The 22,515-nt window shown below is 66.3% G+C and overlaps 2 protein-coding genes across 5 annotated transcripts in view; both read left to right on the top strand.

Moving 5' to 3' along the window:
- EPHB3 (EPH receptor B3) overlaps window positions 1–6,184 on the top strand; it is a 39,302-nt gene extending 33,118 nt beyond the window's left edge. For 2 of the 4 annotated variants that reach the window (XM_035335239.1, XM_035335238.1), the window contains exons 5-17: window positions 358–513; window positions 615–950; window positions 1,843–1,967; window positions 2,100–2,268; window positions 2,361–2,466; window positions 2,799–2,896; window positions 2,996–3,118; window positions 3,219–3,466; window positions 3,684–3,899; window positions 3,989–4,138; window positions 4,228–4,421; window positions 4,563–4,718; window positions 4,883–6,184. In XM_035335239.1, the coding sequence (XP_035191130.1) occupies window positions 358–513; window positions 615–950; window positions 1,843–1,967; window positions 2,100–2,268; window positions 2,361–2,466; window positions 2,799–2,896; window positions 2,996–3,118; window positions 3,219–3,466; window positions 3,684–3,899; window positions 3,989–4,138; window positions 4,228–4,421; window positions 4,563–4,718; window positions 4,883–4,991 (2,186 nt within the window). In that variant the 3' untranslated portion in view covers window positions 4,992–6,184. Of the gene's footprint in view, window positions 1–357; window positions 514–614; window positions 951–1,842; window positions 1,968–2,099; window positions 2,269–2,360; window positions 2,467–2,798; window positions 2,897–2,995; window positions 3,119–3,218; window positions 3,467–3,683; window positions 3,900–3,988; window positions 4,139–4,227; window positions 4,454–4,562; window positions 4,719–4,882 lie in introns of all 4 variants that reach the window. The other 2 variants (XM_035335240.1, XM_035335242.1) reach the window with 2 other exon arrangements.
- A 16,247-nt stretch (window positions 6,185–22,431) lies between these two features.
- Window positions 22,432–22,515, top strand: part of POLR2H (RNA polymerase II, I and III subunit H) — a 1,847-nt gene continuing 1,763 nt past the window's right edge. Inside the window, exon 1 of the mRNA XM_035334791.1 lies at window positions 22,432–22,483. Within this exon, the coding sequence (XP_035190682.1) occupies window positions 22,432–22,483 (52 nt within the window). The remainder of the gene's footprint in view (window positions 22,484–22,515) is intronic.

Below are 22,515 nucleotides of genomic sequence, written 5' to 3'. Positions count from 1 at the left end.
TAGCAGCCCTGCTCATCCTGAGGGGCTGGGACACGGCTCCCTGCCCTCCTGCTGGGCTCGGGGCCTGCAGTGAGCTCAGAGAGGGGGCTTGCAGTGAGCCTGGGCTTGCAGAGATCACCGTGAGCCTGGGAAAGCATCCCCTGGACACAGTCCCTGTGCGAGGAGGGATGGGCAGGCGAGGCGTGCAGGAAGCGGCAGGATTTGCCCCCAGTTGTAGCAGTGTAGGAAAGGCTCGTAGGCGGCCGGTGGTCCTCCTGCCACCACCCAGAGATCATCCAGTGAGGGAGGGTCCTGCCCAGCCTCAGGGACAGCAGTGGGTGCCCTTCGTTAACGCGGGTTTGCTTTCCCTTCCTCCAGCCTGCGGCCCGGGAACCTTCAAGTCCAAGCAGGGCGAGGGGCCCTGCTCCCCCTGCCCTCCCAACAGCCGGACGACCTCAGGAGCAGCGACGGTCTGCACGTGTCGCAACGGCTTCTTCCGCGCCGACACGGACCCCGCAGACAGCACCTGCACCAGTGAGTCCCACCGGAGGGACGGGGGAGGCGAGCTGGGTACGGGCTGGGGGGCACGCGGCAGCCGTCCCTGACCCCCTCTCCGTGTGTGTCCCCCCCCCCAGGCGTGCCGTCGGCTCCCCGCAGCGTCATCTCCAACGTGAACGAGACGTCGCTGGTGCTGGAGTGGAGCGAGCCGCAGGACGGGGGCGGGCGGGACGACCTGCTCTACAACGTCATCTGCAAGAAGTGCAGCGTGGAGCGGCGCCTGTGCACGCGCTGCGACGACAACGTGGAGTTCGTGCCGCGCCAGCTGGGCCTCACCGAGCGGCGCATCTACATCAGCAACCTGATGGCCCACACCCAGTACACCTTCGAGATCCAGGCGGTGAACGGCATCTCCAGCAAGAGCCCCTTCCCTCCCCACTTCGCCTCCGTCAACATCACCACCAACCAGGCAGGTGAGTGTCGCGGCGGGGAGCGAGGGGCTGGGCTGCGCTCCTTCGTGCTGCCGTGCCGCCGGCTCTGCGTCCCCGCATCTCATCCCCTGGGTGAATTCTCCTCTCCGCTGGAACGTGTGTCCCTGGAGGGGATGAGATCAGAACGCGTGCGAGCGGGGAAGGGCAGGCTTGGCAGATGCTCCGGAGAGCTCTGGATTTCCTAGACCCACCCCAGAGACGTTGCGCCTGCCGCGAAGGGAGGAGGAAGGAAATGAGATTTCTCCCCCGTGGGCCTGGGAAGGCTCAGCACCAGCCCAAACCTTTGCAGGCAGCCGGCTGCTCTGCCATTCCTCCTTCCTCCCGCCCTGGCCCGGCTCCAGCCTGCTGGTAATCTCCAGCCGCCGCGCTCTGATCTGATTTCACGGGTCTCACCGGTGGGGTGGGGCGGCAGCTCCTGGCAAGGGGAAGAGGGGAAGGAGCCCTGGTTTGGGCTGCCGGGGCCCTTCCCCGAACCAGTTTGCAGCGAGGCAGGGGGTGAAGTGTCACCTCGGTGCAATTTCTGAGCGTCCCTTGGTCCCTTATTGCCTTGGCTGCAAGATGCTGAGACCACATCTCCTTCCAGAGACGGTCTCGAAGCTTTTCTGTGCCTTTTGGCTGGGGTTATCAGAGCAGGACCCATGCTGATCAGGGACAGTGGAGGACGTAGCTGGGCACAGGAGGGCTCGCTGGAGCTGCAGAGATGCTGAGGGCACACAGGGTGGGCCTGGGGAGAAGCGGGAGTGCTGTCTGCCCGTCCTGTGCAGGACCTCTGGAGACGAGCTGTGCGCGCCGTGCCTCCAGCCCGGCTGGCTGCAGCGCTGCCGAGCGGGAGCCGGTGCCGGCACAGCCTCATTTCTCTCTTCCTCCTCCCCAGCCCCATCTGCCGTGCCCACCATGCACCTGCACAGCAGCACGGGGAACAGCATGACGCTGTCCTGGACTCCCCCGGAGAGACCCAACGGCATCATTCTCGACTACGAGATCAAGTACTCCGAGAAGGTAAAGCAGAGCACTTGCTCCCTCTCCCTGGCCCCGCAGCAAAGGGGGTCCCTGTAGAGAGTGTCTGGGGAAGGGGAGCAGCAACGGCGGGACCGCAGCACAGCGGTGACCCCCCCCGTGTCTCCCTTACAGCAAGGCCAGAGCGACGGCATTGCCAACACTGTCACCAGCCAGAAGAACTCGGTGCGGCTGGACGGGCTGAAGGCCAACGCTCGGTACATGGTGCAGGTGCGGGCACGCACGGTGGCTGGGTACGGCCGCTACAGCCTCCCCACTGAGTTCCAGACGACTGCAGAGGACGGTAGGTACCAGGACAGGGCTGCCTCCGTGCCCCAGACCCCCAACATGCTCCCTCCCCAGCCTGACCCTGATTCCTGCCTCTCCCTCCGCCAGGCTCCACCGGGAAGACTTTCCAGGAGCTGCCTCTGATCGTGGGCTCGGCCACGGCGGGGCTGCTGTTTGTCATCGTTGTGGTCGTCATCGCCATCGTCTGCTTCAGGTACTGCCTCCGCAAGGAGCAGGGCTGCAGAGCCGCGTTTGGGGGTTGTTTTTGCCTGCAGGCAGAGCTCCAGCAGCTCCAGTCACACAGCGAAGGACTGGACCTGCTGCACATGGGTCCCAAAGGAGGACCGTGTGTCTCTACTTCCCAGCACCAGCTCTGGGCTCTGCCCGGGCTCCTGCCATCCTCTCTCAGCACAGCTGGGCTCTCTTCTCCCACCGCACCTCAGGCAGAGATCGCTCTGCTCGCGGGCTGCCGGAGGGGAGGCTCTCTGGCTTGGGTTGTCTGTGCTGGGATTTGGAAGCTGGCAGCACATGTCTTTGCCCCATCAGGAAAGGGATGGTTACTGAACACCTCCTCTCGTCTCCTTTGGGCAGGAAGCAACGCAACAGCACAGATCCCGAATACACCGAGAAGCTGCAGCAGTACGGTGAGTGAGAGCCCAGCACGTGGGCTGTGCCGTGCCAGGCTGGTGTGCCATGTCACCCGGGTTGTGTCCCTCCCTGTGACGAGCCCTCTGTCCTTGCAGTCACCCCGGGGATGAAGGTCTACATTGACCCCTTCACTTACGAGGATCCCAATGAAGCAGTCCGGGAATTTGCCAAAGAGATCGACATCTCCTGCGTCAAAATTGAGGAGGTCATTGGAGCAGGCAAGTCCCGGGGCTGGGCACAGCGGCTGCTGAGACCACCGCCTGTCCCCCGGCCGCCCGGCTCACCCTGCTGCCCCCTCGTCCCCTTCCCCACCCGCAGGGGAGTTCGGCGAGGTGTGCCGCGGGCGCCTGAAGCTGCCCGGCCGCCGGGAGATCTTCGTGGCCATCAAGACGCTGAAGGTGGGCTACACGGAGCGGCAGCGGCGGGACTTCCTCAGCGAGGCCAGCATCATGGGCCAGTTCGACCACCCCAACATCATCCACCTGGAGGGCGTGGTGACCAAGAGCCGCCCCGTCATGATCATCACCGAGTTCATGGAGAACTGCGCGCTCGACTCCTTCCTCCGGGTGAGCATCTCCTCCTGCCCTGGGCTGGGGGGTGCCAGCTCTGAGCTCCCCTTCTCCATCCCTCTACACTGTGGTGCTGATGTCCCCAGGGTTAACCTGTGCGTCTTGGGGTGGGGGAAGAGGGATGGCCCTCAGCAGAAAGGAGGTGGTAGCATACGGGGATCCATCCCCAGCCCATTTGGGGTGTTGAAAACCCCTCTGATCTCTCCCCCGGCAGCTGAACGACGGGCAGTTCACGGTCATCCAGCTGGTGGGGATGCTGCGAGGCATCGCTGCAGGCATGAAGTACCTCTCGGAGATGAACTACGTGCACCGGGACCTGGCTGCCCGCAACATCCTGGTCAACAGCAACTTGGTCTGCAAAGTGTCCGACTTCGGGCTCTCCCGCTTCCTGGAGGACGACCCGGCCGACCCCACCTACACCAGCTCCCTGGTACGGGATGCTCGTGGGAGACCCGCAGAGCTGGGGGCGTGGGGACGCACCAGGTACGTGCTAACTGATGGAGCTGTCTGCCCGTGCAGGGGGGCAAGATCCCCATCAGATGGACGGCTCCTGAGGCCATCGCCTACCGCAAATTCACGTCGGCCAGCGACGTGTGGAGCTACGGCATCGTCATGTGGGAAGTGATGTCCTACGGGGAGCGACCCTACTGGGACATGTCCAACCAGGACGTAAGTGCCCGCCGCAGAGCGGGGAGCTGCGGGTCACCGGCAGGGACCGGGGGGGCTCACAGCCCGCCTCCGTGCGCGTCTCCCCACAGGTGATCAACGCGGTGGAGCAGGATTACCGCCTGCCTCCCCCCATGGACTGCCCCACGGCGCTGCACCAGCTGATGCTGGACTGCTGGGTGCGGGACCGCAACCTGCGGCCCAAGTTTGCACAGATCGTCAACACGCTGGACAAGCTGATCCGCAACGCCGCCAGCCTGAAGGTCATCGCCAGCGTCCAGTCTGGGTCAGTGGGGTCCCAGATCCTGGGGAACACAGGTGTCTGGGACTGGAGACGTGGGCGAGCAGGGATGAGAAACGTCCCTGCTTCCAGGTACAACTCCGCTTCCCTCTTCTCCCCGTGACCTGTGGCTCTCTCGCCCCGCAGCATCTCCCAGCCGCTCCTGGACCGCACTGTGCCGGATTACACCACCTTCACCACCGTGGGAGACTGGCTGGACGCCATCAAAATGGGACGGTACAAGGAGAACTTTGTCAATGCCGGCTTTGCCTCCTTCGACCTGGTGGCACAGATGACCGCAGAGTAAGTCGCTGCTCGTGGGGCTGGGTGGCCCCTCGCCTCTCCGGCAGCCAGCACGCAGAGGGCAGATTTGTCGGGGGGGGGCAGGTTCCTAAGGGGGTTACGGTCTGGGAGTCAGCATCCAGACCTGCCAGGTCACTAAATAAATCTTCACCTTCTCTTTGCAGAGACCTGCTGAGGATAGGAGTGACGCTAGCAGGGCACCAGAAGAAGATCCTGAGCAGCATTCAGGACATGAGGCTGCAGATGAACCAGACGCTCCCGGTTCAGGTTTGACCGCAGGGGACTCTGCATTGGAACGGACCGAGGGAACCTGCCAACCAGGTTCAGTTTGCGGTGCAGCCCGGCTTCCCGTTTCCCCCTTCCCGCGGCGCTCCTCTGCCTCGGACGCTCGCCTGGGACAGGCCGGGCCGGGCCGCCCTTCCCCGGATCGGAGGCACTCGTGCCGAGAGGGAGCCCGGCTTTTCGTCCCGTGTCCTGGAGCGGCGAGGCAGCGACGCAGTCTTCATATTGAAGATGGATTATGGGACGGAGATGGCACATCCCGCTTCCCGCCCTGTCTCGGTGCTCATCGGTTTGAAGAGTTGTTCTGCTTCTTGGATTTCTTTTCACCCTGTTTTCCCCGCCCCGAGTCCTCACTTTCGCCCCGTCCCCGAGGCCACAGACTGTTGACCCGTCGGCTGAGTCCGTCAGACACGTCCGAAGCCTTCCCTGACCCCGGTCCCTTCACGGAGGCAGCCGGGGGAGGCTGAGCCCCCACGGGGGCTGCCCACGGCGTGGAGACGACGCCAGGGACGGGGCTGCCTGGCCCCAGACAATCACTTCTCTCCTCCCCCCTCGCGGCCCCTCCGCACGAGGGTCTGCACTGGAACGTGTCCGAAGGGAAGGCTTCGCTCCCTTTCTTCTTGGCTTTGCACGCCAGAACCCGAACCCCGTGAGATTTTACTATGCAGGGAGTTAGGCAAAAAAAAAAAAAATAGAGAGATATATTAAAAAAAAAAAATAAGAGGGAGCAGAAAGGGGAGGGAGGGGGACCAGGTGCCCAGCTCCGCATCTCTTACCCTCTTGGTTCTCGTGGCCGGCTCTGGACTGCAGAGTGAGGCCGTCAGCACGTTTGCACAGGGACCCTCGGCCCCCGGCCCCACGGCAGCCGCGCTCCTGCAAAAGGGGGACGGGGAGCGGGGCCGGGGGGCTGCGCCGCGCGGAGGCCTGGCCTCCCCCAGCCTCCTGTTTTATGCAGAAGGAGCGGGTGCCGCCGGCGCGGCCGCCCCGCTCCTGACACACGCTGTGATTGCTGCCAAAAGACTCACTCACCTTCCTCTGACTCTTCACTGCAGCCCGGTTCCTCCAAGCTGAGGGAGAGACTCCCAGCGTGCGTGAGTGTGCGTGAGTGTGTGCGTGCGTGCGTGTGTGCTGGCCGGCAGGACTGTGTGAGGCAATGGGCAGAATAAAGGCAATAAGAATTTTAACCGAGTTTCCTTTGCTCGATCGCTCTCGCTGCACCAGCACGGGGTGCTGGGCCCCTCCGGGGGCTGGGGGCTGGCTCTGTGCCCCCCCCTGCTCCCCCACTTCCCTTGCTGTGGGTGCTCCTGCAGGGGCCCCGGAGGCAGCGGTGCCGCGGGGAGGTGCCGGGCACGGACCTGGTGCCAGCCCTGCAGCGCCCAAGGACACGGCGTGCACCCTGGTGGGGCACAAAGGGTTGGAGGTAACGAGTCCTGGGGCAGAGCCAGACCCTGAAACCCCGGTCTGGTGCCGCAGGAGATGCTGGTAATGGCTTTTCCCATCCCCTCCTCACATCAAGCCCGACGTTTGGGAACCAAACCCGGTGAGCGAAAACGGAGCAGGGCCAGCCTCCGCCCCAGAGCGAGCGGGGAGCAGCTGGGCTCGCTGCCACCCCACCGCTAGTGGCTCCGCACACCCCCGGGACTTGTCCCCAGGGCTTGTCCCCAGACCCACGGCCCTCCCTTGGCCACAGCCAGCCTTCCCGGGGTGGCCCAGCCGGCTTTTCCCAGGCGGGAGCGGCGCGGTGGCCTCCGTGAGTCACCTCGCACCTGCCTCCCATGAGACGGCAGCTGCCCGGCCAGGTGCGAGCGCCGCCACTTCAAAGGCACCCGGCGAGGAAACGACCTGGGGGTGCTCCCACGGGGACAGCGGGGATGGGGTCCCCAAACCCTCAGCCACTCGTTGCAGAGAGCAGGGCTCCCCGTCCCCAGGGGGCTCGCACGTGTTGGGGGGCATCTGGCCGCAGCCCCTCGGTGGCCACGCGCCTCCAGCGGTGTGCTCCCCACGACCCGCGGGGTCGTCCCCTGCCCGGCTGGCGGTGGCAGAGCCAGGTGCTGTTTTTCCCCTTTCCTTGGAACTCGCCCGCCCTCGGGTTTCTCATTAACCCCGTCCCCCAGCGCAGGAACAGCAAACAAGGCGGGGGGGTTGGGGGCGGCTGGCGGGGCCCCGCGCAGCGCAGCAACGGGGAAGGGGCTCCCCGTGTCCCGACACCCCTCTGCTGCTGGGTGGCCGGGGTCTCCTGCACCGTCCCCCTTCCCCGGGGGCTTCCAGGGCCCTGTTTGGGTCCCTGCTGCGGGGACCTTCCCCGGGGTGCACAGCTCCACAGGGGTCCCGGTGCTGCAGGGCTGGGGTCCCCGCAGCATCCCCGCAATGCTCGATCCTGGCTTGGCTTTGCTTTTCGGGGGAGTTCTGCTCATTTTAAACGGCAAACCCGCAATAAACCACTTCTGCCTTCTCGTTTCCCCAGCTCCGGGTCTCCCTCAGCCCCCACGCCGCGGGGTTTGCTCCTCGGGCAGCCCCATCCCTTCCCCTTCCTTTTTGTGCGGGCGTGCGCACGGAGAGATGAGTGAAATGGTGAAAGGAGAACAAAAGCAACAGCAGCGGGAATCAATGCGAGCGTGCGGTTGTACAAATATTTTTTAACAAAAAAAAAAAAAAAAAAAGACTTTTTTTCAATTAAATTATTTAAGGAATTTTATGGAGCTCTGCGGTGCCCGCGTGGTTCTTGCGGGGTCGGGTGGGCACATGGGGGGGGGGGGGGTGCACAAGTGTGAGTGTGTAAGAGCGGGGTGAAAGCCCAGCCCCCGCGGCCCCCCCATTTTCCTCCCCCCCGCCCCCCGGGGCAGCCCGCGGGGGGCTCGGGGGGGCTGTGGGGACGGGGAGAGCCGGGGGTGGTCCGGGGGGAGTGGGGCGGGGGGGAGGCGAGCCCTGCCTGCGCCCTGCGCTTTCCCCCTCCCAGCCCGTGCAAAAGAGTCTTTTGTGCTGCTGGGATTTTTTTTTCCCCCCCTTTTAATTCCTAACCAGGAGATTAAGGGAAGACAAAGGCTCCGATTGTTCCCTCTCTGCCGAGATCTGGAAAGTTCGGGGAGGGGGGAACCGTCTCTTTCCAGACGGCTCGGCGGAGGGGGACGCGCAGCCCAGGTGGAGGGGCCTGGGCCGGGGGGGGGACACCCGGGGGGACATCGGGGGGGGACACCCAGGCCATGTCCCCCTGGCGCTGGGGGCTGGGGCCACCACGGTTCGGGTGCTGGTGGCCCTGGTAGCAGAGCCCTTCCCCTGGCCGTGGGGAGCGGGCTGCCGGGGCCACCCGGCCGGGGCTGTGCCCGGAGCTCCTGAGCCTCTCCCCTGCAAAGGAGGAGGAAGATTTAGGATGGATTGGCCGGCTCGCCCGGCTTCTTGGCGTTTTCGCTGCTAACTCTTGGCTGACACCTCCGTGACTTGGCAGGGAGACGCTCCAGCAGCCCCGTCAGCTGCCTGGGGCCGGCGCAGCTGGAAGGGATCACGGCTCGGCACGGCTCTGCCCATGGCAGCCGACATCCAGGGGGCCGCGGGTGCCCAGGCATCCTGCACGGCCCCGTGGTGCCACGGCCCCGACGCCATCCCCATGGGAAGCCGAGCTGGGGACCACATCCTGCAGGGTGCCCGGCGAGGCGTGCAGGGGGCCAGGCGGGTTGCTGCCTCATGGCCACAGCCAGGGACACATCGTGGCCCGGCCCGGGGCTGTCCCCGAGAGGCACAGGGCTGGGACCCGGCGTGTTTTCCCATGCTCGCAGGGAGCAGCGAGACACCCACGAGCGCCCCGGCTCTGCTCCTTCTGTTTCCCGTTAAGATTATTTATTGGTAATTTTTAAGACCACTTACAGACTCTGTTCGTGTGCCAGGACCCTACACAGCTTTTTCCCAGGGCTTTTTTTTTTTTTTTTTCTTCCAATTTATTTAAAAAAAAAAAAAAAATCTTGGTTTAATCATTTTCTTCCCACTCCTTCCTTCCAGACTCCTTTGGTACCCAGCGGGGTGCTGGCACATGGCGCAGTGCCCGGCCCCGGCCGCACCGCAGCCACACCGGGGCCGTGTCCTTGCCCCCCCCACGAGCCCGAGCATCACGGGGACATCGGGGACAACCCCCCCAGGTGACATCCCAGCACGGCACGCAGAGGGGAAACCTTCCCAAAAAGGGGCTGCGGCTCCGGGGTGGTTCGGGGAGGGCGCAGCAGGCGGCTCCCCCCCCGGATGCCTGGGAGCTGACATCGCCTTTGGCAGCGCGCGGCCAGCGAGGAGGGCTCGGGGCGAAGGCACCCGCGTCCATCATCCCGGGAGCTCCTCGTGGAGCAGAAGAACCCTGCTGGGCCACGGGGACAAAAGCAGCTTTGGGTTATCGAAGGAAACCTTCGACCCTCTTGGGAAGGGCTCGGTCCGTGGGGGGAAACCAGAGGGAAATTGTGCGGCGTGGTTCGTAGGGCTGGTAACACCGGGCTGCTGCACTCACTGCGAGGACAGCTCTTCTTGGGGCTCCAAATTTGGCTCACCAGGTGTCAGCCCCGGCCCATCCCTGGTGGCTCACTGGCCCTGCACTGGGCGGTGATGCCTGCACCCAGCTCCTCCTGCTTTCGGCTTCTGCCAAAGCGACACTGGGAGGAAACGGGGAAATTGCTTCCCCGCTCCCCGCACCACTCCTCCTTCCCGGCCGGAAGCCCAACGGGCTGCTGATCCCCTTTTATTGCCCTCATGCCGCTTTGATCTCCTCCTCGCTGCCCGTACGGTATCGCCGCCGTGCCCGGCCGGGGGCCGTGGGGCAGTCCCGGGTGTCAGACAGGTTCTGCGGCACATTTCTGCCTAATGAGAAATTTCCTCTCCCCGTGCTTCGCTGGTTTTTTTTTTAGCACCGGTATCGCTACCCCACCTCTGCCTCCGCCGGGCGGGCTGAGTCACGGGGGCGTGCGGGCACCTCCCGGCACGCTCCGCGTCCCCGCTGGCCCTTCTCTTGCCGGCCCTGGAAGCGATCCCTCCCCGCCAGTTTCCCCAGGGACGGCACCAGCAAACCCCCAGTTTCTGGTGACCCCCTCCTAGCAGCCCCGGTGCATGAGCCAGATGCCTGGGAACCACGCTCCCCGCTGCTCCCCGCCACCCCCCCGGCTCCCCGGTCCGTGCTCGGGGGAACCGCAGCTCCAGGCGGCTGCTGGAGTTCAAAGGGAAGGGGAAAAGTAGCAATTCCCCCTCTGCGTGAGGGTTTCGGCTCGGCTCCCCGCTCGCTCGCTCACCACTGCCCTCAGCCTGCGGTCGCTCCGTGCCTTAACGGCTTTCCTGGCTCTGAGCTCATTAATGAGCCGGGTGGGAAGCGGCGAGGGTGGAATGCCCCCCGAAAGTGGGGCAGGGGAGGGAGATGAGAGGCTCCCGGCGCACAGCACGTGGTGGGAGGAGAAGGGCTTCCATCCTGGTCCCCCCATGGGGACCCTGGGGGCCTGCCTGCTCTTGGGGCTCCCCAGCTGGCCCCAGCACACCCCTGCCACCCCTCCTGTCCCCTGAGAGCAGGGTGCCACAGCAGGCTCAGCTCAGCCCCCTCTGGACACAGGTGTCCCCCGTCCCGCTGTCCCCAGCGTCACCCAGGCGTGGAGCAAAGGCTGCGCCCCGGGAGGACAAAGCTGAAACCATGACCCATCCCTGGCGCGGTGACTCAGGCCGTGCCGGGCAGCCTGCGCTGGAAACCACCTGCCAGCCCTGTCCCCATCCCCATCCCGTCCCCAACCCTGTCCCCAGCCCGCAGTGCCAGGAACCCCGGCCTGGAATGGCCGAGTGGCCACAGGGGCCTGTGATGAAGAGGAGGAAGAGCTCCTTGCGTGGGGACACAGCGGGTGTTGGTGTTTGCAGCCGTGTCTTGCTCGAGCAGGAGCCGGCGGAGGAGCAGAGCCTGGGGCAGGAGCAGCGGGGTGCTGGAGCTGACGCTGTGCAAACAACGCTCCGTGCCAGCGGCCCCGATCCGATCCGGCAGCAGGAAGCAGGGGGAGGCCGAGGGTAGCCCACGGGGATGCACGGAAACCCCTGGGGACAGCCCCACCAGCACAGCAGCAGCCGTCCAAGCCATGTCCCCACGTCCCCGGGGCAGGAGATGCGCAGCGCTGCACCCGTACCCGGGGGTCCCGTCCACACGCAGGGCAGCGGGCAGGAGGTGCGGGACCGGGAACATCCCAGCCTCTGCTCCCGGATAATCCCATCCCTTATCTCACACCAGAACTGCACAGCCCCCGGCCTCGCCGCTCTGCTCGGCTTTTCCCGAGGTGGCAGCCGGGGGCGAGAGGCTCGGGGGGTCCCTGCCCTGCTGCCCCCCGGCCAGGCTGCCAGCAGGTGGATTTACGGCCGCGGCCGAGGTCCGGCATTCAGGGGACAGGAGAGGTGACGGGGCCTTTATGGCTTTCATACACCTTTCTGACAGCAAGGTCTAAATGGCCTCGTAAACCACCCCCCACACCCCCCCCCCGTCAGAAGGCAGAGGTTTATTAGGGCTGTAATTCTTCTCCTGGCATTTCATCAGTGTCCTTTTAATCTGCACTTGGCTGTTGTTGTTTTTTTTATATATATTTTCGTTTAATACCAGCAGCTGCAAATGTTATTAGGGAGGGTCTTGTGCAGGAAACCTCCGGAGGGGGCTTGGGGCAGCAGCTGGGGGCCGGGGCAGCCCCCTCCCCAGCAAGGGGCCTCTCCGGAGAGGGCGAGGAGAGCCCAGCCTTGCTGCGCCGAGCACGCCGCTCCTCCACGGAGCAGGATGCGGCCACGGCGCTTGCCATGCAAGGGAAGCCTTCCCAGGAAACCTTGGGATTTCGGCAGCGGAGCCGGCCAGGAGCTAATCCTTTGTGTCAGGCTTTCCGCTTTCATCTCATTAACTCCCGCTCCCTGTGCCGCTGCCCTCTCGGTTTTTCTGGCGGGGAGATAAGTCTCCGTGCTCGGCGCGGCGAATCCTCCGCGCCTGCTCGCGCGATGCTCCCGGTCGCGCTGACGCTGGCAGGCAGCTTCCATCCAATTACAGCGGGGTGAAGCTCATTTTAATTGCATAGAGCAGCTGGGATTAAGCAGACTTTATCTCCTAATTCCCTCTTTATCTCTTAACTTCACACTCGCCGCTCGCATTGAAGGCAGGACAGCTTGTGCCAGCGTTTGCAGTTTCTGAAGGACCCTTCTCCGTGCGCCCGCCGCACGCCACCCCCTCGCCCGGCTGGGGCTGCCCCCCGAATGTCCCCAAATGCCAAGGAGGGGGCTGGCAGGGACCTCTGTGCCCCTTGGGGCCGGGATGAGGTGGTGGCAGGGACCCCTGGGTGCCATTCAGGAGGGTGCAGGATGTCCCTGGGGACACAGCTTCCCCAGGGAGTGCTCCCTGCAGCGGCTCTTCCTCTAGCTGCTGTCCCCAGCAAAGGCCGTGTGTCACCCAGACAGGGACGTGTGTCACCACTCCAGGGACAGCGGGGACGGGGACAGCCCTGGGGCCGTGAACAAGGAAGGGTTTTTTCCCCTTCCCAGCCCACAGCCCTCCAGTGGCCCAGCCGGCACTCCGGGATCCCTGTGTGGTAGGACCGGGTAGTTTGTCCCCAAAAAAACACGCTCTGGAGGTGCCAAGCACCTCTGCCAGCTGCTCCAGGCCCCTCGAGGACACATCGCCACTTAACCGGGATTAATGCTGCTGCGTGGCTCTGTGTAATTGCCGGTGGAGTCAAAAGGAGGTTTGTAATCTCTCCGGGGATGAACAGCCCCTCACGCCCGCCTGCCTCCTGCCTCGCCACCCCTGCCCTGCTCCGCCCCATGCCCCCCAGCACCCCACTGGCAGTGCCCGGCCATCCCCCCGCTGATATTTCCCCCGTCCCTCGGGCATCCAGCGACACCCACTTCTCCGTGCGGACACGTCCACCCCGACCCCGAGCGAGCTCTTGAGATAGCCAGAGAGCCGGGGGCTGCCCCGGCCGGGGACACTTGGCTGGGCTGGCCCCGTAACGAGCTGGTGGCAGGTCCCCTGTCCCCACGGGCCACCCCTGCTTCTTGTCCCCTGGCACCGCTGCCCGTGGGTAAAACCCAGGCTCCCCCGGCTTGGCGATGCAGGCTCCACATCAGCACGGCCGGGTGCTAATTAGGCACCATTAGCATCAGCTAATTAATCTAATTCCGGTGACCCACAATTCCAGAGCGTGGGAGCTGCTCCTCGCCCTCTCCTCTGCCCACGCCGGCGGCTCCCGGCTCCTTTTCGCCCCGCGGGGTTTAATCCCCCCAGGGCCCAGCTGTGCCCTGCTGCTGGGGGTTTCCGTGCTTCTTTTTGGGGTGGGGGGCTTTGGTGCGGCCCAGCACCCCGCACACAGCCCCGGGGGGGGCCCCCAGAGCAGGAGCTCGGGTCCGGGGCTGTGCGGCAGTGAAAGGGTGGCTCTTAATCCGACAGCAGCTGTGGGGCCCGGGCTTGCTTGTTCAAGGGATATGGCAGCTCGGTCAACAATCCCCCGGCCCGTTTCGGGGGGATTAGCGGCGCCCCGGGGAGGGAAGGGGCCCACGTGAAGGTTTGGAGGGTGGGAATGCGGCCCCGCAGAGACAAAGCCAGGCGGGGAGGCGGCGGGGATCGGGGACCCACCGTCCCCAGGAGGTCCCCAAAGCAGAGAAGGGGGTCTCAGGGAACGTCCCCGTCCCCGTCCCGCTCTCACGCCCCGCCGTGCTGACAGGAGGGAGCTCTGGTTATCATCCCGCACGGCCCCGCAGCGATAACCCCGCCGGCACCGGGGCAGGAGGCAGCTCCCAGCCGTCCCCGTGGCCCCACAGCGTCCCCACGGCCGGCGCCCCGAGCGGGAAGCGCCCAAAGGCCGACACCTGGGAGCTCCCAGCTAACGAGCACAGTGTGTAATTAGGCCTCGTAATTAGGCCTCGGGGCGGCCTCCTGCCAAGGGGGGCACCTGGGGGATATTAGGCTGTGTGCTGGGAGGGCATCACCCCGTGTGTGGGGTGCTCCCCGTCTGCTCCTGCGCAAAGGGCCCTATAAAAAACAGACTCCCAGACCCCATAAAACGTGTGGGGCCAAACCGAGAGGCCTCGGCTTGTGTCTGAGCAGCAGGTGGGTCCTGGTGGGAGGAGGAGGATGGGTTTGTCGTGGTGGCACCAGGTCCTGCGTTTCCCCAGAGCTCAGCACCCTCACCTCCCCTGAAGCCGCTCCCGTGCGTGCCGCTGCGCCCCACGTCGCTCACGGGGCACGGGGGCCCTCCAGACCTGGGATTTGGGGTTTTCTGATGTGCAAGATCCCGGTGCAGCCCCAGGGCCCCCTGTGTTTGCCGAGCAGCTTACAGCCATCCCCAGGCTTTGTCTGCCCCGGGGCTTATCCGCCTGGGGAGCAGAAACCCCCTGGGCACCTTCCCCCGGGACTTGGGGTCCCCAGGGCCACGAAGGCAGCAGAGACTGCAGCACACCCAGGGGTGTCCCCTGCCTTTGGGGCACGCACACCCACCCGGCAGGGCGCACACACACACGCGCGTGTAGCCAGGTGCCCCCGAGGGGCCCCCCGTTCCCCACGGGTGCCCGGCAGGGCCGCTTTTCTGCTCCGTTAGGCACGGCTGTGCCGGCACATAATGACATGGTAATTGCGAGCCGAGCCCGGCCACACGCACGGCGCGGCTCCGTGCACCCAGCTTCACCAGGAACCCCCCCCGTCCCGCTCCCCCCATGTCCCCCCCGGGGCCTTATATCGGCTCTGCCCGGCCGGGCTCTGCCCCAGCACCCAGCGGCGATGCCGGGGGCACCCCCCCCGGGGAGGCTGCCGTCACCTCCTCGCCCCGCGGCTGGGAAACCCGTCCTTCCCCTTCGTGTTTACACGGGTAACAGGGGTCCTCCGCCGCTGCACATCGCATTTTCTGCTTGGTCACTTCCATCTGTGTCCCCGCATAATGATTTTTTCTGCTACATTAATTTAACACACTGCGGCGGGCCGAGGCGCTGGGACCCCGGGCTTTTTAATTGTGTCCAAGGAAAGGCTCCGCGCTCGCTCTTTCATCGGCGGCCAGGGCCGCAGGGTGGGTGTCCCGCGGGAGGGGGGGGGGGGGGGGGGAGGGGGCTCGGGGGGGGGGGGGGGGGTGTGGGAAGGGGTCTCGGGGTGGTCGTGGGGTCTGCAGGAAGGCTGCGAGCCCCCCGTCCTGGGGCGAGGGGCTGCGTGCCTTCATGCGGGTGGGCAGGTTTGGGGCGGCCCTTGGGGGCTGTGGAGTGGAGGTGGGGGGGTCCTGGGGTGCCGGCGAGCCTAAAGCCCCCCTGAAAGGGGTCCTGGCACCGTGGGCCATCCCGTCCCATTACCGTCCCCGTGCCCCCGTGTTGCCCAGAGCCCTGTGCCCCCGGAGGGGCCGTCGGGCCCCTGAGGGTTAAGTGCTGTGTTTGTCTTGGCTGCAGGCGTCGGGAGCCTAACAAGGCACGGCGAATGGAGGTGAAGGGCTGTCCAGACGGGAAGTGACAGCCCGATTTCAGGGCTGTCAGCCCCGGCCTGGTGGGCATTGAGCAGGGAACATTCCTCCCCGCTGCCCTGGCTCCGCGGCCCCGAGCTGCCAACAAAGGCTCCGGGGCAGCCCCTGCCCACGCTGGGTGCCACGGGGGGCTCGGGGGGTGGGGGCGGGGGGCTGTGGGGTGCAGCTGGACCCACCACTGGGCTCCGGCCCCCATCCCCAGCGTCAGGGCGTGTGGGAGCCCCCCTCGTCCTCTCCCCGCCGGCGGCCCCGCAATAAGTGGCCTCCGGTATTTGCAAACATTGTGGAGAGGGGCTGGGAAGGTCTCGGCCCACCCCAGCGGGTGCCTTTGTGCCGCGCGGACCCCCGGGGGCTCATTTCCATCCCGCCCGGGCGCTCGCCCCCGGCTCCTTTCAGCGAGACCGCCTGGGCCTCGCTCCGCGCTGCGCTGCCGGCCCCGCCAGCAGACAAAAGCGGTGCCGGAGCCGCAGCTGTGCCCTGTCCCCGTCCCCAGCCCCGGGGCTCTGCCTGTCCCACGGGCATGCTGCGCTTCTGCAGGCTGCTGGCCTCCCTCCTCGTCCCTCCAACGCCCACCGAGGGTCCCCGGGGGCTGCCGTGCGCCTTTTGCACCCACAGCTGCCCACCCACCCTTGCTTTCCTCTCCCCTCGCACACCCAAGCTCTCCCCCTCTGCACCCGCTCTCTCCGTGCACCCTTTAGCCCCCCCCCCCCCCGGTGCCTCCCAGCTCCCTCCCCATGTGCCTGCTTGTGGGGTGACCCCGTGCCCCCCAGCACTGGCACCACGTTTAGGGCGAAGGCTGCTCCCCCACGCATTTCAGCAGCTCCCCACCAAAGCAGCAGGGCGCGGCGTGGCACAGCTGGCTCCTGGGCAGCGCCTTTCCGGTAGCGCCGGGGTTTTATTGCCCCCGCTTAAAGCCTGCAGATCAATGCAAAGCCCGAATTTTATTTGCTCTCCGAGTTATAAACGTGCATTCACCCAGCTGCGCCTCGCCGCTTTGTAACCGCTCTCCCCGCTGCCAGGCACGGCGCGGGGGACGCGGGGGGACAGCGGGGACAGGCTGGCCCCGTTCTCCCGCCGGCGATGCCCGTGCCTCGGCGCGCTCCGGAGCAGCCGGGGTTGCTCTTTTCTCGCGCTTTTTGTGGCTGGTGAAATCTCCTCGGGGGCCCCCGCAAGTGACCTCTTCCTCAGCGCGGCCGCTAAGCCCTTTGTAATGGGATTTTGTGGCAGAATCGGCAAATTAGGGGAGAAGTGAATGCGTTAAGCCGCTGGGTTCGTTCTGGGTTCCCCCTCCCCAGCCCACTGCCCGCAGCAGCCTGCACAAAGGGGACGATCTCCGCTTTTATCTCTGGCCCTCAGAAGTCAGAGCCTTACGGGGCTGGGTCCCCATCCATCCCCTGGGTCCCCATCCTGCCCCGGGTCCCCATCCTGCTCGGGTCCCCAGCCGTCCCCTCCCAAGGGGACAAGGACAGGGACGGGCAGAGCCTGGGGGCTGCAGGGAAGGAACCAGGTGCCAATGGGGGCAATTCTGGGGACCCCTGGGCATCCAAGCCAGGCACCGGGAGGGCAGTACAGGCTGGGGCTGCCCGTCGTGGGGAGGGCCCGAGGTGATGCTGGGGGGTGGGGGGGAAGAACCCGCCCCTGCTGCAGAGTTAATATTGTCCCAGCGCGAGGACTTCATTAACGCCAGCAAACACAAGCTGTAAATGCTCGTTAATTCCCCGCTCGCTGATGGCCTTCGGAGCTAATTCTGCGCTCCCAGGACCCCCAGCCTCCTCCAGCCCCGTCCCCAGGGAGGGCAGAGGGCTTGCAGGGAGAGAGGAGGGGGCAGCCCCAGCCTGGGGCACCCCCCCTGGGCACGGCGACCCCCCGGGGGTCTCCTGTTTGGAGCCCACCAAACCCTGTGCGTGATGCCCTGGCCCAGCCCCACAGGGAAACACCTGGATCGGGTGGGCAGGATCCTATTTTGGCACCCCAAACCCCAAAAATGAAGGCAGGGAGGTGGCGGTGGCGGGTCCCCAGGACCGGGGGGGGCACCGTGCAGCCCCCCAGGGCCCCCGTAAGGGCCTGATTTATGGCAGCCTCCGAAACGCTGCCATTAAGAGCGGGCCAGCGCGGGGAGCGCAGCTGCCGGAGCAGATCAGCGCCTGATTAATGTTGGGCAACTTGTTATATTGTCAGATAATTATCCCCAAACTGTATGACTTTTCTGCTAAGTGGCAGCGCTTAATTACGTTTTTAATTACACCGTGATCACCGCAGCCCCTCCGAGCAGGAGGCGGGAGCTGGGGAGGCCAGGAGAGGGGCAGGGGCACGGCGCAGCCCCCGAACCCCTTACGGAGGGCGCTGGGGGGGCAACCCCACGGCGGACCCCTCCCCGTACAGCAGCAGCGTGGGGCACACGGCTGCCGTGTCCCCGGCCTGGTCGTGGTGAGGTTTTGGGGTGGCTCCTGGGGGCTGTAGGATGGGGAGGGGAGCTGGGGTGCAGCCCCCTGGAAGGGCTCGGCATCCCTGCGCCCCCCCCGGCCCCATCCGGCTGGGGGCAGCCCGGGGTCTCACTTCCCCTCGCAGGCAGGCCCGGGTCAGGGGTCAATGCATTTAAAATTCCTCCTCGCTCTTAAACTCCGGAGAGCGGCCGGGGAGGGGGGGCTCGGGCTGCGTGGGGAACGGGGGCACGGGGAGCCGCACGTGTGCGGGCAGCGGTGTGCGAGTGTGCGCCCGCGTGTGCCGTGCGTGTGTGCCCGAGCACGAGTGCGCGCACGCGGGTGGGTGCTCGGCGTGTGCATGCCTGCGGCCACGCGTGCGCGCTCAGGGGGCTGCGAGTGTGCACGCTGAGGTGTGCGTGCATCTGCTCGTGGGCACGAGTGCGTGCAAATGCAGCGCTGTGCGCATGTGGGAGCACGTGCAGGAGGAGTGCGTGCTGCTGGGGTGGAGGCGTGAGCCCCTGCGTGTGCAAACGTGCATGCACATGGGCGTGAGGCGCAGGGACACCCCTGGGTGCCCCCCAGCTGTGCCGGACCTCCCGGGATCCTCACCTGGGGCCGGGGGTGTCACCGGGACGGGACCCCGGGGAATCAGGTGCGGGGGGGCACCCACGGGACCCCAGCCCTCCCGTGGGGATGGGGACGGGCTCTGCTTTATCCCCGGGGGCTGCAGGGGGGCAGCCGCCGCCCTCCCCGCCGGACGCCGCAGCGCCGGGAGGAAAGGCGGGCGTTATCGTGCCGCTGGCTGCGGCCCTGGCTCGGCCGCGGCCTCTGGCCCCAAATTTCCTGGCGTGACCATCACGGCGGTGCCGGCCTGGGCTTCGCCTTCGCCACCGAGCGGGCAGGAGATGCGGCTTCCTGCTGCCCCACGGGGCTGGGCATGAGGGGAGGGGAGGGATCTGTCCACCAGGTCCTCACCCTGCCCAGTGGAGGGGAAGAAAATTGGGGGTTTTGCCCCCTTGGAGCTCAGCTGTGCCCTGCTCCTGCATGGGGTGCATGGGCAGGGGGTGAGCATCAGGGCTTGGGGGGAGAGCTCCCCCAAAAAATCCTTCCCCAAGCAGCCCCTCTTAGCATCGCCACAGCCAGATGGGTTCCCCCCAAGAGAGGACTGCATTTCAAGGGAAAAAAATGTAAATAAAGGTCCCTGTCCCCGCTATCTCAGGAATCCAGAGCGCGCCGGCACGGCCCCGGCCCCTTGTCCCGGCCATATTTCATCCCAGACGTCGCTGCTGGCCGTGGACCAGCACCGTGGTGATGGGGATGGGGACGGGGCAGCCCCAGCACACGGTGCCGGGGGGCTGCATGGGGGGGCTCGGTGCCCCAGCCACACCGGGCTGGGGGCTCTTTGGGGTCCCTGCGGGCACCTGGTGTCCCCGAGCAGCAGGGTGCAGGCTCGGCCACGTCCCCCCTGCCCCGAGCGCAGCCACTAATGATGTCTCGCGACCTGCTTGCGAGCAGCGTAAATTATTCAGCTCCTCATCAGGGCAATTAAATTAACTCGGCGATGCGGGCCATGAATATTTCACAGGGCAGGGTCGGGAGCCCTGTGCCGGGCCGAGCCCCTTCCCACCGACCCGGCGGGTGCAGCGAGACCCCATGGGGGGTGTCTGGGGGCGGGGGGCTGCGCCCTGGGTGTGCCCCCCCCGTCTGCCCAGGTTACTTCCAGCGGCTGCTGATGGAGGCCAGGTGCCGGCAGCCCCCCTGCTTTTTTTGGGGGGGTACCACCAGGGGCTGCCTCCACCCCGGGGACCCCGAGCCCGCTGCCCTCCCCGTGCCCCGGGCTGTGCCAGCCCCTACCCACCTCCCTCCTGGGATCTCGGTCAGGATTTCTCTTTTCTTTCTTCCCCCGCTCCGAACAATTAATAATTTATCCCGTAATAAAAGAGGAAACGGTTAATGAGATGAAAACAAGCCAGAAACATCTGCTGGGGCGGCTTTCATCGCCAGCCCCGGGCCGCCTGTGCAGGAAGCGGTGGCGGGAGGGGGACGGGGGTGCCGGGGGACACGGCAGCAGCAGGAGGCTGTCCCCCACACCCGGCCTTCCTCACCGTAGCCCCCTCCTCCTCCTCCTCTTCCTCCTCCTTCTCCTCCTCGGGTGCTGCCAGCTGCCCGCTGCAGCGCTGAGACCTGCCGGTGCTGCTGGAGCACAAAACGCGCAGCCGGGTCCCCACCTTGTACCCCGCTGGCCCCAAAAATATGCTGGAACATATTTTTATATTTTTAGTTATTATTTTTATTATTATACCCCGAGCACCGTGGCTGGGCTCGCAGCACGCCCCGTGCCACCTCTCGGCTCGGTGGTGGCCGTGGTTTCCCAGCCCGCTGGCGCAGGAGGAGCGGGGACGTGGGGACACGGAATGGGGCACGGGCTGGGAGGGGAGGCGGCAGGGAAAGGGGGCACGGGGAACGGGAAGGGACGGGAAGGGAAAGGGAAGGGGAAGGGGAAGGGAAGGGGAAGAGCAGCAACGCCCGGAGGCCGCTGACGCGTGGCCAAAGCCTCGGCAGGAGGGGAGAGCCTGCGGGACCGAGAGCCAGGGAGGCACCGCGGGGATGGGGATGGGGACGGGGACTGTGGGTGCTGTGGGGCCGGTGGGGAGGGATCGGGGCCGGCCGGCCACTGCTGCCGCTTCTGCTTCCAATTTAGCTGATCCCTGCCCCGATCGCTGCTGCTCTCTAATCTGTTTGTCTTCCAAAGCCATTAAGCTAATTCGGAGCCCTCCAAAATCCCCCGGCTCTAATCCCACCCCGGCGCTCCGGCTCGGCCACTTTTGGGTCAGTGGGCCTGGGTGGGGGGAGTGGGGAAGAAGCCCCCCCCCGCCCCCCATGGCTGTGGGTGCAGCCCCAAGTCCCCACGGTGTCCCCGTCCCTGTGCCCTCAGGGTGCTGGGACACTCACGTCCCCTTGCTGCCCACGGGGGAGCAGGGGACGGGGTCCTGCAGCCCCGGCCGGCCGCTGATAAGGGCCATCGCGGGGACAGGGCGGCGCGATGACAGCTGCGGGGAGATGGCCCTGTCCCCCCGCCGGCCCGGCCGGGCACCAGCGGAGGTGTCGTGGAAAAACAGACGTCAGCGGCGGCCCCAGGAATTCGGCCACCCCGGCTGGGGACAGGGACAGGGCCCCCAGGGCCCCGCAGACGTGTGCCGGGAGCAGAGACCCGCCAGCTCGTCACACCTCCCCGTGCCACCCGGGGACAATGCCTGTTTTTTTTTTTTTTTTTTTTTTTTTTTTTTTTTTTTCTTGTTTTTTTTTTTCCCCAAAAACCTCTTTTTTTTGTTGTTCCTTTCATCACCCATCCACGGCCTCAGCAGGGAGGGGAAGGGGCTGATCCGCACCTGGGGGGCTAATCCCCGCCTGGGGGCCCCTCACCCCGGATTATGCGGCGCTAAGCAGGGGCTATGGGGAGGGACGGGGGGGGGGGGGGTGGGAAGCAGCGGGGGCACCCCCGGCCCCATCAGGACGGGTGGTGATGGGGGATCTGTCACGACACGGTGACCCCCCCAGCCTCCCTATCCTGCAGACCCCGCATCCTGCCCCCCCCCCCCCCCCCCCACCTCCATCATCGCCTCGTTACCTGCACAGGTAATTGGGGGCCCGGTGACAGACAGCCTCATTAACAGCTTAATTTCGGCTCTGGCTCTTCCTGCCCGACCCCAGCCCTGGGGGAGGGGGGGCGGGGGGGGGTACCCTCTGTAGGGCACGGGGGGACCCCGGGGACATCACCGCCACGTCCCCGCGGGATCAGGCACGGGGACGGTGCCACCCCGCTCCCCACGGAGCTGTCGCCCGCCAGCCGCCCCCCCCGGCCTCTCCCCGCGCCTGTTTGCTCCGTAACGGCGGCGTTTCGGCCCCTTTGTGCCCGCCGATAACAGCGCCCGCCGCCGCCTCTGAAGCACCGGTGGGGAGCAGGGGGCACCGCCGCCGCCACCCCGCAGCCCGGGGCGGGCAGGGCTTTGGGGTCTGGGCAGCGATCCAGGCCCCCCACCCAGCCACGCGGGTCGCCCCCACATCGCTGACCCCACATCGGGGCGTCCCAGGCCCCCTCCGTCCCCGTTCTGTCCCCATGCGGCGCGCCCAGGACCCCCGTCCCCAGCACCCCCGAGCCGTGTCCCCATCCCCGGCAGGGTTTTCCTACAAATTGGCCCCAAAACGCCGCCCCGGATGGAGGCCTGGCCGCCGTTCAAAGGCGGCCGTGTGTGGTTTATCGGCAGATAACAGCCCGATAAAGGGGGCTGCACCCCCCCCCGGCAGCCTGGCACCGTGGGCACCGGGGCCGCTGCCCCCCCCCCCCCAAACCGGGGGGACATCCAGAGGGACCCCCAGCGGGCCCCCTGTGAGCGCTGGGATATTTTGGGGTGCCTCCATGCGGGGGCAGAGCTGCCCCCACACACCCGGTGTGCCCGTCCCCATCGTCCCCACGTGCCGGGGGGGGGGGGGGGGGGGGCCCCCCCGGGGGGGTGGGGGGGGGGGGGGGTCCTCAGCACGGGGACCCCCGTACTGATGGGGCGGAGGCGAGGGCTGGTCCCGCGGGCACGGCGCCGGGTGGCGGGAGGTTTGTTTGATCCCAGATAAGGCGGCGACACC

This window comes from Oxyura jamaicensis, chromosome 9 (assembly GCF_011077185.1).
Source record: "Oxyura jamaicensis isolate SHBP4307 breed ruddy duck chromosome 9, BPBGC_Ojam_1.0, whole genome shotgun sequence".
Classification (NCBI taxonomy): Eukaryota; Metazoa; Chordata; class Aves; order Anseriformes; family Anatidae; genus Oxyura; species Oxyura jamaicensis.
The sequence above is the reverse complement of the archived record's forward strand: the minus strand, read 5'-3'. Positions and strand labels throughout refer to the sequence as shown.